This window comes from Coturnix japonica, chromosome 4, assembly GCF_054131305.1.
Source record: "Coturnix japonica strain WE chromosome 4, WE-NBRP24, whole genome shotgun sequence".
Taxonomy (NCBI): domain Eukaryota; kingdom Metazoa; phylum Chordata; class Aves; order Galliformes; family Phasianidae; genus Coturnix; species Coturnix japonica.
In genome coordinates, this window is record NC_140666.1 from 82,034,458 (window position 1) to 82,046,570 (window position 12,113).

General features: G+C 41.4%; 1 protein-coding gene across 1 annotated transcript; it reads left to right on the plus strand.

Annotated features, from left to right (window-relative positions):
- The first annotated feature begins 466 nt into the window (after nt 1-466).
- On the plus strand, nt 467-8,119 carry GPR78 (G protein-coupled receptor 78). Its single transcript, XM_015862950.3, has 3 exons — nt 467-1,983; nt 2,348-2,461; nt 6,109-8,119. Exons 1-3 carry the CDS (start codon nt 1,316-1,318, stop codon nt 6,344-6,346), a joined length of 1,020 nt encoding a protein of 339 aa, XP_015718436.1. The 5' UTR covers nt 467-1,315; the 3' UTR covers nt 6,347-8,119.
- Nucleotides 8,120-12,113: the final 3,994 nt, after the last annotated feature.

Consider the following 12,113-nt stretch of genomic DNA (forward strand, 5'->3'; position numbering starts at 1 on the left):
AGATGTGGCAACTTAATACTGTACCAGTGTTTTATGCACATAATACATTATTTTTAATTGTATTTTTTGAGATAAGAAAATCTTTGGGCATGAGCCATAAGATCCAACTCCCTGACAGGTGTAGACGAAGAATTTCTGGACTCCTATATATTTGTCTTTTCAGCTTTTGTCACAATCTGGTAAAGGTTTCTCACTATCTTACTGTCATGTTAACACATCATTGTAAGTGTAAAACAGTAGGAGAAATATTTTAGCTTTTCACAGAATGTGCCAGCACTACCCCAGTATGTGTATTTGCTCAGTCATTTGAGGCTTTCAAAGAGTCTTAAGTTGCCAAAGTGAAGTCTCTAGCTAAGCAACTTCCTTCCTGTTTTGCTGGCTGGTGGGAACGGCGTGAATATACCAAAGGGAAGCTGGAATTCCTTAAGGTGCTGTGAAGTAAAAGGCAAAAGAACACAGGGCAAGTAATCAGACGGAAGGAAGGAACGTTCCAAGGTGCACAGACTCTAGCTTTGCTACGGGTTCCAGCATTGACGAGTACAGCTGGTGAGCTTAGGGTGTGTCTCAGCACAGCACAGCGATTAAACTACCAGCAACTCGCTGTCAGCTTTGATCCTTCCTGAGCTGCGCACAAGCGGAAAGTTGGGTTTCCTGTTGCTCTCTCCTGCGGTCCGGGAGTGGATCAGACCGACTTCGCGATCCCTGCCTGAGCCTGTGCCTCGCAGCTGCTAGTCTGCGCATGAGTCACCGCGGGAGGCTCCGCGGCTGGAGTATTTCAGGGGCTGGGCACCGGGGTAAGATGCTCAGTGCCTGAAGGAGGGGAGCGCACTGGCGGACCATGGCCATCACACCGGCTTGAGAGGGACCCCTGCCCACCGCCTGAACGAGGGGAGCGCTGTCGTCGGCTCAGCGCCCGCTTCAGCACCGCGGACAGCGCACCTTGAGCTCCGCTACCGGCTTCGGCTCAGAGGCGCCGGCTCCCGCTGACCCCGCTCCCGTTCCCGAGCTTCCCCGACTGCGGACCCTCTGCCCCTCTCCATTTCCCCTCTCGCTGTCAGCCTACCCCCTCCGCTCCCCGGCAGCTCTTGCCCCCTCTTCCTCGGCCAGCTCCCAGCCCGCACCCCTGGCTCCTCTCTTCCCGCTTATCTCCTCGCTGCCCCTCTCCTCGCACCCCCTGCCCCCCCGGTTCATCTCTCCGCTCCTCCGGCTCCACTTCCCCGGCAACATGCGCGGGCGGCTGCGGGCGGTGGCTGCGGTGCCGGCTCGGATGTCCCCTTCCTCCTGCCTTCGCCCACTCCAGGCGACCCGCTAAGAGATGGACTTGGCAGGCGTGCTGCTGGCGTTGCTCCTCGTGTTGGTGCTGGTCGTCTCTCTGCTCTCCAACCTCCTGGTGCTGCTATGCTTCGTCTACAGTACGGAGATCCGCAAGCAGGTCGCCGGGGTTTTCCTGGTGAACTTATCCTTTTGCAACCTGCTCCTTACCATCCTGAACATGCCTTTCACCCTGCTGGGAATCCTGAGGAACCAGCAACCCCTCGGGGGCTGCATCTGCAAAGCGGTGGGTTTCCTGGAAACTTTCCTGACTTCCAACACGATGCTGAGCATGGCAGCACTCAGCATAGACAAATGGATTGCTGTGGTGTTCCCCTTGAGCTACACCAGCAAGATGCGGTATAAGGACGCTGTGATACTCATGGGCTACTCGTGGCTCCACTCTCTCACCTTTCCCTTGGTGTCCTTATTTTACTCGTGGGTAGATTACAACAGCGTTTATGCCTCTTGCACCTTGTACCTGAAGGAAGAGACAGAGCGAAGAAGGTTTACAGTGTTCACAATCGTCTTTCACTCCACCAGTTTCATGCTGTCTCTGGTGATCTTATGTTTCACCTATTTAAAGGTGTTGAAAGTTGCCCGGTTCCACTGCAAGCGGATAGACATTATAACCATGCAGACTCTGGTTTTGCTGGTGGATATCCACCCCAGGTAATTCTTGCCTTTTCATATCCACCATCCCGGGGTCCTTGCAGTAGGTACTCTTGTGCAGAGCACTGCCCTGTCTTCCTAACACCCCTTCCTGTGCTCCTTCCCAGCAAACCCTCCTGGCTCTAGCTACAGCATACAGTGACAGCAGACATGCTGTGCATCTGTAGCCTGCACCATTTAAATGTCAGTCTCAGGTAGCAGGCACCCGTTTTGATGTAAATGTCACTCTGAGATTCAAGGAGCCAAGACTGCCCTGCCATGCCCTACTCCAGCACTGGGAGCAATCCTTCCCCTCTCCACCATGCTCAGCTGTTCTCTCCTCGCTCCTTTCCTTAACCCCTCAGCTGCTCTTTTCCTTTTGCAGTGTGAAGCAGCGCTGTCTCAATGAGCAGAAAAGAAGGAGACAACGGGCTACCAAGAAAATCAGTATTTTTATAGGGTCATTCGTGATCTGTTTTGGTCCTTACATTATCACCAGGTCAGTATCTCCTGCTGGGGTGGATGAGGGGTCTGTCTGAGACACCAAAGTGCCCTCTGATTAATAGGTGCTGGTGTGGTGGGGCTGGGAAAGTCTACAACTAATTTTGGACTGGCAGAGCCTGCTGGAGACCCGGGGCCATCAGAACACGCACACTTGCACAAGCTCACACACATTCACATGCTGCTGCCCCTAGAGCTTTGCACTTCCTGGCAGCTTCTGTCTCTACTTTTCTTCATTGCAACTAGGTCTGGGTGCCTCTGCCAAGAGCAAGAGGAGTTTAGGATGACTACCAGGAATTAATTACATGCCACTGGGAAATGGAAGCAGTTTAAAACATTCAACACCCTTCCTTCTTAGCATAACCTAAGCAATAGAGGGAAAGACAGATCACTTCCCCTGATTAGCTCAGGTTCTAAAAAAGCACCAGGCCAAAGCCTGCAACTATTAGAAGCTGGGGTGACATAATTTAAATTTATCCAGGCTGATAATTTGGCAGATAAGCTTTGTGTCTGAAAACATTAATGTCTGTGAATTTATTACTAATTATGAATCTTGGCCTTGTGATGTGGGAGTTAGCTTCCAGGAAAACCAATAATTAGTCTTTAGGAATGTATAGGAAACCCTATGCTTCTTATCCAGCTAGTTATTTGCATCCACTCTGGTGATCTGTGCCTTTTAGAATAGTCAGATGTCATTCTTATTCTCTACTTGTAAGGTCTTTGTACAATATATGGTTATTGTTTTTAAAGCCTGCATATATCAGTGAGTTGGAAGTGAACGTAACGATAACAAATTGCAGGCCCTCGGGATTTAGTCTTTGGTCTCTAAAATAAATGGGCTGAAAATTTCACAAACTATTATTATTATTATTATTATTATTGTTGTTGTTGTTGTTGTTGTTGTTATTATTATTATTATTATATTCACCATTCAATGGTGCTTTCAATACTCTTTCTAAAAGAACACATTTCTGACTAGGGAGATGCACTACTCTTTGCAGTATCACATTGATGGAGGCTTTTTCAAAGTTGTTTCCAAGTTGTCATGGTCTCCATTCACACCAGCTTACAGAATTTGGCCACTCTGATCTTACACAGGCATACAAAAGTAGGTCATTTATGATCACTGTTGTTCTTTTCTTACATGGTCAGTGGGACAAATTGAAGCCAGTGCACAAACATGACAATTTTTTTTAACCTTTCGGGTGACATTTCAGTCCCCATTTAGATGCTAAAATGGTCTGCATTTTTTCTAAAGTTAAAAGGGTTATTACAAGTACTAACATTACATCACAGAGTTAAAAGGTTAATTGATCATTATTTAGTACATTCTGAGTCATTTTCTATTTATTTTTACCATAAGAGGGATATAATTTTATTGAGCAAAGTGGATTTTGCCATCTCCACTCCATTTGAACTCTGCCAGTCTCAGCAAACTCCAGTATCACATTTTTCAGGATGGAGATACTTCTTATAAACTTTCCTTCAAAGGTTGTAAAGTAAGTCACTTCCTTGCTCAGACCTCACATTTGGCAAAGGTGAGATGGACCATTTTCCTTGTGTGACAAATAAGTACAACTTGTGTCAATAAGACTGAGGATTGGTTTATGGGATGCATGTCTCAAGGTACATTCAAAATGACCAAGAATTTCAGTAAACACAAAACAGGAAGCATTTGAGAAGGACATCCTGGAAGCTCTTTGACCCAAAGTCAAAACAATATCCAGGCTGCACAGGACTAAAAGCAATAGCAAAAGATGCTGGAGGACATGCTATCATATCAGTTCTCCATTCTTACCTATTTTTAGCAGGGTTGCGCTGAAGTAATCTCAATGATGGCAACAGCAGAGATCTTCATTGTTTTCTTGCTTTTTGGCCTGGTGACTCAGGTTGTGCTATGAGCTCAGCTTATTTCAGAGATGTGAATGAGATTCTGATTGTTAGCAATGTATTCATCTGTTCACTAAAAGCCTGCAGATTAATTTAATCTTTGCTGTCATGTTACTGAAATCAAGAAAATTATACGAAGATACATTCAGATGGATATTTATAAGGCTGACTTATTTAGTTTAGGCCTTTTATCTTGTTAAATTCTGAGTGATGTTTTTCTTCTGTGAGCTTCAAGGCAATTACATTTGGGCCCATAACACATTAAAAGGGACACATAACAATACAACCAGGTATACTGAACTACAGGATGGGATTAACTAAAAACCAACAACAACAATAGAAAACAACAAACAAACAAACAGCAAGTGCCTTTTATTGTACATTTATTTATTTCTCACATTCTATATCCTATCAATTCATTTATTGGTTCTGTGTGTGTTTTGAATTCACTGGAATTTTCCAACAAGCTTCAAACAGAAGAACAGAAGTCATCTGATTCTGAAATGTACTTGCTGCGAGTTGTTTTATTATCTCAAAAGAGAATGTCTCCTGATAAAGTTCAACTGCTGGTTGCAAAGTTCAGTCCTAGTGCTGCAAATTCAGCTTTTCTATACAGGGGGATCTGAGAAACATCAAAGTTGCACACCCTGTGAGGTGGAGGCTTTGCACATTGGGAAGAGGCCAAAAGGTTCTTCAAGCCTGTAAAAAACATCTGAGCTTGTGTTTTGAAATTGTGATGTCTTAGGGTATAGAAAAGAGTTGTTTTATCTCATGTTGTTTTCTTGCCGTTGTTTTTCCTTCTTGAATAAATATAACATAGAATATTCTTGAACATCCAAGATATTTCACAGAAGATGTGCAGACAATGTAACTTTCTTACCTTGTTACTTCCACCTCTGTGTAGAGTTAGCCCTATGTAGATGAGCTGTATGCCAGACACTTGCTGGTGTAGTCTGAGGGTTTGTTCTCACCTCTAAGGAAAAAAATTATTTAGTCTGTTTTCAGTTTCTCTACTTGTGATTAATGCACCTCTCTCAGCTGAGGTGCTGAGGCCACTAATCATCTATAAAGCACAGGCCAGGAGACACAGGTCTGGAGACAGCTGGCTGGTCATATAATGATGATAAAAATGTAGTCGCCTTGTTTTCTTTGGCAAAACTAACAGTTAACCAACTGCACACAGAAATTTTCACAGGTAAGTAAATACTACTAAGCACGCTTACCTCAAATCTTCATGTAGGTTGGCAGGAATGATAGTATGTAAAGGAGACCTCTAGTTTTCAGGAGCAACAGATAGATGCCATGAGTGTCATGGCCAAACATCTGAAGAGCTGAGTGAGTACAGATGCCCCAGTGCACATCTCCATTTCAGACTTGTCATGGGCAAGGAGTAACCAGTTACATCACCAAGATTTTGACCACTGTCACCAGCACAAACCTCTATATTGAGAAAGAATGATAATAAACTGAAGTACTTTATTATGTCTGTTTCATGGAAGCATTAACACTGAAAATATAATTTCCCCCTCATTTCAAAGAAGGAATTACTATTGTTTACCAGTGGCTTTGTTAAGATAGTTCCCTTTGCCTCTATTGAATCGAAGGAGTTAATAAGTACAGAGTGCTTCTCCTGCAGGAACCTTATGTTGTAAGAAAATAAGTGTTACTTTAATGTTTCATGAGGCATGATTTGAGCACTGGGCTCAGTGTGAATATAACACTCAAGTGTTTCCATCTCTCTTTAATGTTTAACAGGTTGATAGAGCTCCTTCCTTTTGTTACCATAAACTACTACTGGGGAATTATAAGCAAGTGCCTCACCTACAGTAAGGCTGCGTCAGATCCATTTGTTTACTCACTTTTACGTCAACAGTACAAAAAAGTTCTGATCAACATTGTCAATAGGATACTTAAAAGGGATCTGTATCCATCATCGGGGTACAACAGCTCTCTTGACACCGAAAATGATTACTGCTTGCACAGAACAAACTAACAACATGACAAGCACTCCCCTTCAAGCGAGACAGGAGATTGCCAGTGCTAGAAAGCTGCCTTTGCCCTCTCATGCTGACAGTGGTGACAGTGCCTCCAGAGGGTTAGAGCTGCATTAATGCAATGCACTTCTTTGTGGACTTTCCCAAAAGGCTCTTTCCTGGTCTGCTGCTAGTGAGATGTACGGCAAAGCCTGGTCCCTGATGGAATGGAGTAGGCTTGAGGGCTCTAAGGGAGCCTTTGGAGGCTTTAGAGAAGCTGAGAAGGAGCTTTTAATATTTCAAGGCTGAAGACTTGATATTTCTCAGAGTGTCCCATACCAGAGGTGACAGCCCACCATCTCCTGGGCACACAAGAATCCCTGGCTTAGAAGACGAGGTTCAGAATCCTTTGTGCTGTGCATGCCCCTTGGCAGTCCAGGATCTGCCTTGTCAGTTTTGAATATTAAAAATATGTCTCTTAATTGATTTATTGTATTGGTGCCTCAAGTGATTGATATGGGTCAGCACTTTGAATCTGAAATTGTTACTGTTATTATTCTTTATTATCAGGCATCATGATTGTAACATAGCCTTTAGGAAGTGGTACATATATTCAATATGCCAGTATTCTATCAAGCATAACCAAAGTCCACGTATCTGAATTACTACTATTTAGCACTTCAGTGGTATGTGATTACAATAAATGCAGCAACAGTAACAAAGACATATATGGAGTTTAGTTAAATAGCACTGCAGTTACATCACTGAGCTAGTCCTATTCAAACAAGCTTTTATTCAAGATAGCAAAAATGAGAAAAGATCAGTTAGATGGTAGAAATGACAGCTATCACTGTGGTCAAGGAAAAATACTTCAAAAGATATTTGGCTTCAAAGAAGAGGATACAATATGTTAATTCTTTTTAAGGAACATAAGATGTGTAAAATACTCCATGCATTTACTATATTTGGTGGATTGTAATAATATTGTATAATCTTTTATTTTCTATTGATCAATTAATCTGATTATTTTAACTAATACAAAGAGATGTCTAAGAAATATTATAACCAATCTGTTGCCAAATGCCCCAAAACACAAGGCTGCTTTATTATTATATGTATTTTTCTCATTTATTTATTTTTAAAAATAAACAGGCTTTGGAAAATAAAATGTAGGAATTATTTTTGAACTATATTCCTTTGATGATATAAGACACAAATAAAACTATTCTATAGCAATCAATAAGTTACTATTTTCTAATCTAGTACATGAGGGGAAAATTAAAGCAATTCTAAAATATATTTTAAGAAAAAAAAAAGACAGTAAAGAACTCTTATTTTTTATGTAACAATAAACCTGACCCGATTAAGTACTGAGAAGTCTCTTCCTGGTAAAACTAATTATATAAGCATGTGATTAGGCACAAATATAATTTCATTTGAAAATAGTCGCTGTGTTCCCATGCCAAAAATTAAGTAGATGCTTACCTGTTTTGTAAAATAAGTGTCTGAGTGGTCATGGAGAAAGGGTGTTTGATATCATCATCCACAACACGGAAGAAGAGCACCTTACTGCAAACCTAATGAAGTCATAGAAAGGTGATTCTGCATAACAAATACTGTGTTCTCTTATCTCCTGCCTTTCTGATGCTATTATTTTTTTAACTATTATTATTTTTTTTGGTCATGCAAGTACCTTAGGCCTTCATGCTCTGCATCTATAGATCTGCCTGTGTTTAAATTGAATGTACTATAATGGTTTTGTCTTCTTAGTAAAGTATTTGTACTCTCTCTAATTTTGTGTAAATACAATATTTCCTGAAAAAAAAAAAAAAAAGAAGAAAAGAAAAAAAAAAATCTTGTGTCATCTTTCCAGTTTTACTAAATTCCTGTTGCCTCCACATGCCTCTCTACTCCATCACGCTGCTACATACCCGATGCTTCTCTCCTTCATGTCAACTTCAACACCAGGATCAAATACCTCTGCTAATTTATCTGTTCTTTTAGAGACAGTTTCATGCCAAAAGTTCTGGTAGTCTACAGTAATTCCTCATGAGGAAAGATGAGTTCAGTGATACCTACAAGTTTTAGCTGATCTTTGGTTTTCTGAACACTTCTTTCACTTTAAGAAAGGAATATGTCACATAAAGTTACTTGTATTGAGCTGACACTTCCAAGACACACAAATGATAAAAGCCGTTCTTTTTCAGCATCAACAAACAAGCGAGATGGTGAAAATGTAATAATTAAATTTTAAAGCTATTATAGCAATAAACTTCTACAGCACTTAAACTAAAGCCACATTTTAAAGGTATAAACCTGATATAAGCCTGGAGAAGAGAAGGCTTCAAAGAAACCTGTTAACGGCCTTTTAGAATTTAAGCGAGGGCTATAAGATAGAAGAGGACAGACTCTTTAGCAGCGTCTGTTGTGATACAAAATAAGGGAAGCAGTCTGATACCAAAAGACTCGATATAAAAATAAAAGATAGAGGCATTGGCACAGATTAACCAGAGAGGTGATGGACATCCCATCTCTAGAGACATTCAAGTTCAGGCTGGATGGACCTCTGAATGCCTGATCAACTTTTAGGTGTCCCTGTTCTTTGACGGAGAGTTGGAATAGATGACCTTTAAGATTCCCTTTCAACTCAATCAATTCTACGATAGTAAAGCTGCAGCATCTGCTGATAAGTTAATTAACAAAGCTGATTTGTGTTAGTTTAGGTTGTTGCCATACACACACTCTACAATGCAACTGAGTCTTGTAAAGCACTGAACATTTCTGGATGTGCTTAGGTCCAACTGAAGAACAAAAAGACGTTAAGTCTGTGTTGGGTGTTGCAGAATGTCTTTTATATTTAGCTTCCACAAAGAATTATGAGGCTGAGGTCTACAGTATGCTCCAGAATAAAATAAAAGGCATCTGAAGCTAAGGAAATGTGAGAAGAACTGTAGTTCTTTTTCTAGATTTCCCTCTTAATGTTGATTTGCAGATAATTTTATGTGCATTAGCAGAAAGCATCTTCCTCTGCTCAGTATGCACATCTGGCTCTGCAGGTAAATTTTTCTTTCTTCTGCTTGCCACCTTCTCCCTGCTGCATTCCAGAAAAGGGCTTGCTCTCCTTTCCTCTCTGATGATGAAGCATTCATTGAGGGACCTTGGTTTCCTCTTTCTGACTACCTGATGCAAAACAAACTCCTATTTGGAATTTTTAACATGATGAATGATGCTCCATTCATCATGTTCTTGGTTATTCTGAGGTAGGAGGAGGTAAAGGGAAAATATTTTGTGCTCCAAAGGGATTGATGTTGTGGATTTTGTCCTACTGATATTTTGGATAAAGCAACCATTAGATATCATTGCTCTAACAATCATGAAGAACAGAGTTGCTTCTCCAAAAATAATAGGAATTTATTTTTTTTATTATTGTTTTTGCTTAGATCTATCTTGTATTGCAGATAAACTCTGAGACTGCCAACGAGGCTGAGGTTTTGAGTCAGTAGGAGTGAAGCAGCTCTTCAACTGATTCCCAAAACATGTAGGCATGATCTGGATCCCAGTCTGCTCAGTCATAACAAGATGGATGTTCTTCACTTTAAGAGAAATAAAAAAGCTTGTTCTCTTGGGCTGCATGATACTGAGAGATTATATGTCTGAGCTGAGTTGGTGACAAAGACCTCAGGTCTATGAATTTTTACTCCATAGTTTCTTTACCCCCATTGCAGAGCAGGCAAGTTCTTCCTGGATAAATTAATACCTAACATTTCCAAGTAATGTTCAGAATTCATTAATTACTGAAAATGTATTTACTTTATAAATAAAGTATTTATAAATACTCACATATTTTATTAGGTGAGTAATTGTCATTCTGAACTTAAACTTCAGAGCTAATGTTAGGATTATTATGTAATCAAACATGCAATAATCAAACGTCTTTCACAACATCTTATATGAATACTAATCTTGGTCCTTGCAACTGTGGGTTGCAAGCTTTCTGTGAAATTTAGCAGCATTGACTGTTGTCGGACAAGATGTTCAAACTCACCCAGTAAAGTGCTTAAATATATATATATGTTTATACTTACAGAGAATGGAAACATTCTGCATAAGCAGGAAGGCTTGACCAGATCACATGATGGGCACATTTTATGCTTATGCATTTAAGTTTTTGGAAGTTATTTTGTTTGTTTTCCCAAAATAATTATGTGCCACTCTGCATGCAGAAATAAACAAGCAACTCTGTCCCAAAAGCACATAGCATATTTTGAGATTGTGAATTGCAAATATCTTGTTTAGCTTAGTTCAGGAGGACACCTGGTTTGTAAGAAGTGTTAATTACACAAGTAAATTAGAGATTCTGTTTTTTTATTTTTGGAAAGGAGATCCAATTAATATTTAATGGCTCCGCTGGAGACACAGCAGAGTTGACCTTAAGAAAGGTTGTAAATATATGAGCAACTCTCTGTGCCAGAAGCTTTGGAGAGTAAAATGTCACCTAGCAAAATATGTGCAAACACCTACTTGGAGCTGAAGTTGCTTCTCCCTGTGGCTTATAGATGTCGAGCAGGCTAAGTAACCACCCCCATTTCTGCATATGCCTGATTCTTTTCTCTTTACCAGGAAGCTGTTTGTTTTTTATTTTTTATTTTTTTTTGCTAGGACATGTAGGTGCATGAAGGTCTCTAAGGCTGCATAATGAAAAGAGCAGAGAATACCTAGTTTCCTTTAAGTGAGAAATAAATAAAATGTGAGTCACTCCCAGCTAGGCTTCTCAAAGACTCCAAGAAAATGAAACATATTGCAAAGCATGTGTGTTAAATGTCACAAGGTCCATACAGTGAAAGGTTCATCTGAGTGACAAGAACTTTGCTCACTCAGTGAAGCTTTTTAGACAGCTTTCAGAAATGCTATGAACATTAACCAAAGCATCTTCATCTTCAAAGCCTTTGAAACTGTTCCTCACCACATCCATCTCTCTAAATTGGAGAAGTGTAGATTTGAAGGATGGACTGTTTGGTGGATTAAGAATCAGATGGCTAGACACAGCCAAAGGGCTGCAATCAATGGTTCTGTGTCAGGGTGGAGGCCAGTCACAAATGGTGTCCTTCACGGTTTGGTCTTGGGACCAGTGCTCTTTAGCATCTTTATCAATGACAAAGACAATGGAATTGAGTTCACCCTCATCAAGTTTGCATAGGACAGCAAGCTGAGCGGTGCAGTCGATACAGTGGAGGGGAGGGAAGCAATCCAGAGAGACCTGGACAGGCTGGAGAACTGGGCCCATGTGAACCTATGAGGTTCAACAAGGCCAAGCCCAAGGTGCTGCACTTGGGCTGGGGCAATCCCAGCTGTTTATGCAGACAGGGAGAGGAACTCCTTGAGAGCAGCCCTGAGCAGAAGGTCTTGGGGGTCCTGGGGCATGGCAAGATGGACAGGAACCAGCAGTGTGTGCTTGCAGCCCAGAAGGCCAACTGTGTTCTGGGCTGCATTAAAAGAGGAGTGGCCAGCAGGGAGAAGGAGGTGATTGTCCCCCTCTACTCAGCTCTTGTGAGGCACCATCTGGAGTATTGCATCCAGGCCTGGGGCCCCCAGAACAAGAATGATGCAGAGCTCTTGGAATGAGTCTGGAGGAGGACCACTATGATGATCAGAGGGCTGGAGCATCTCTCCTACATGGAAATGTTTAAGGAACTGGGCTTGTTCAGCTTGGAAAAGATGAGGCTCTGGGGAGACCTCATTGTGGCCTTCCAGTACTTAAAGGGAGCATATAAGCAGGAGGGGGTATGA

Bases quoted from the DNA above. Each gene is read 5' to 3' on its own strand.
- GPR78 (XM_015862950.3), top strand. From the start codon at position 1,316: ATGGACTTGGCAGGCGTGCTGCTGGCGTTGCTCCTCGTGTTGGTGCTG. The intron at 1,984-2,347 runs GTAATTCTTGCC...TTCCTTTTGCAG, and splicing joins CTGGTGGATATCCACCCCAG to TGTGAAGCAGCGCTGTCTCA. The intron at 2,462-6,108 runs GTCAGTATCTCC...AATGTTTAACAG, and splicing joins GGTCCTTACATTATCACCAG to GTTGATAGAGCTCCTTCCTT.